General features: G+C 52.0%; 1 protein-coding gene across 1 annotated transcript in view; it reads left to right on the top strand.

Moving 5' to 3' along the window:
• The first annotated feature begins 6 nt into the window (after positions 1-6).
• Positions 7-1,501, top strand: part of PDCD7 (programmed cell death 7) — a 14,530-nt gene continuing 13,035 nt past the window's right edge. Inside the window, exon 1 of the mRNA XM_004374668.2 lies at positions 7-312. Coding sequence (XP_004374725.1) covers positions 25-312 — 288 coding nt within the window. The 5' untranslated portion in view covers positions 7-24. The remainder of the gene's footprint in view (positions 313-1,501) is intronic.

Here is a 1,501-nt window from a genome sequence, read left to right as displayed (position 1 = left end):
CAGCTGCGGGACCTGGGCCGGGCCATGCGCGAGACCGAGGCCGACGGCGCGACCTGGGCCCTGCTCCACGTCCAGGCCGCGCCACTGCGCGCCGAACTGGCCGAGAGGCTACAGCCGCTGACCCAGGCGGCCTATGTGGGCGAGGTGCGGCGGAGACTCGAAAGGGTCCGGCGCCGCCGCCTGCGGCTGCGGGAGCGGGCCCGGGAACGCGAGGCCGAGCGGGAGGTGGATGCCGCGCGGGCGGTGGAGCGCGAGCAGGAGATTGACCGCTGGAGGGTCAAGTGCGTGCAGGAGGTGGAGGAGAAGAAGCGGGTGAGAACAGCGGACGCGCTTGGGGGTAGGGATGGTGGTGTTTGGACTCTGAGGGGACATGAGACTGCGCTGCCATTTTCTAGGGCTAAACTTCTGGTTTCTTCCCTGTAAAATAGAAAGATAGCTTGTCTCTGCGACCTGATGCTATACCTCTGTATTGGGTGTTATCAGGTATAGTACGCAAGACCAAAGCTCTGGGTGCACACCGTGGCATTGCAAGGGTGACGGGTCTCCTGTCTCCTGCTCCAGCGTTCTGTCCACTTATTAACGTTCACAGATAACAAGTGCCTGTGTCCCTGTGTGTGTTGGATTGCCCTAGGTGATTTTAAGAATACAAAATAGAGAGAACTTGGGGCCCAGCCTCAAGGAACGTACGCCCTCATTGGCTGATGGGACAAGAGCGGTGATTTCCTCAATATTCCTTTGTTTACAAGTTTTAAACCATATATCCCCAGGTTCAGCAATGGTATTTCTGAGCACTAACTCTATACTAGGTCTTATTCCAAGTTCATCCCATACACCAGTTCATTGAATCCTTATAACAACCCTGAGAAGTAGGCAGGATTATCCCACTTTTACAGATTAAGAAACTGAGGCACAAAGAGGTTAATTTATCTACAGTCACACAACCAGTTTGTGGCAGTTTCACTCAGGATTTAAGCCCAAGTTGTCTGATTCCAAAGCCTGTTGATTTTAGCCGCTAAGTAAAGCCAGGGTGAAATTGGAAGTTGATCAGATAGTTGTTTAAGGTACTCATTCTCCTACCTTTGAGTGCTTCTGGGGTTTCCTTTGTCTCTCCCTCCATTCTCCAAAACCCATCTAGTGTCTGCCTTCCTCCTCCTTGTGTCTGGTACTCTGCTATCCTAGAGTGTGATAGAACTGCCTTCTGAAGTGTATTGATGGCAGGCTTCGTCGTGTCCCCAGGAATGTCGGTGCTTTAAAGGAGAATGCCTGAAGAGATCATGTGGAAGAGATCCTTGTGACACTAGAGCAGTGGGGTGCAAACTCTGTGTGTAGGTTGTCACTCTGAGAGCTTTGTAGAGTCCTGGGCTTCTTCAGCCCCATTCCTTATCTTCCACGAGAGTCTGAATCTTTGCATCTAGGAGCTGCATTTTTAACAAGGAAGCCCTGTTCCTTAGACCACACTTGTAGAAACACTGAGGAAGAAACAAAGACCGTTATTGCCCAC

The sequence above is a fragment of the Trichechus manatus genome, unplaced genomic scaffold, assembly GCF_000243295.1.
Source record: "Trichechus manatus latirostris isolate Lorelei unplaced genomic scaffold, TriManLat1.0 scaffold00030, whole genome shotgun sequence".
Classification (NCBI taxonomy): Eukaryota; Metazoa; Chordata; class Mammalia; order Sirenia; family Trichechidae; genus Trichechus; species Trichechus manatus.
This window is presented reverse-complemented; position numbering and strand designations above follow the sequence as displayed.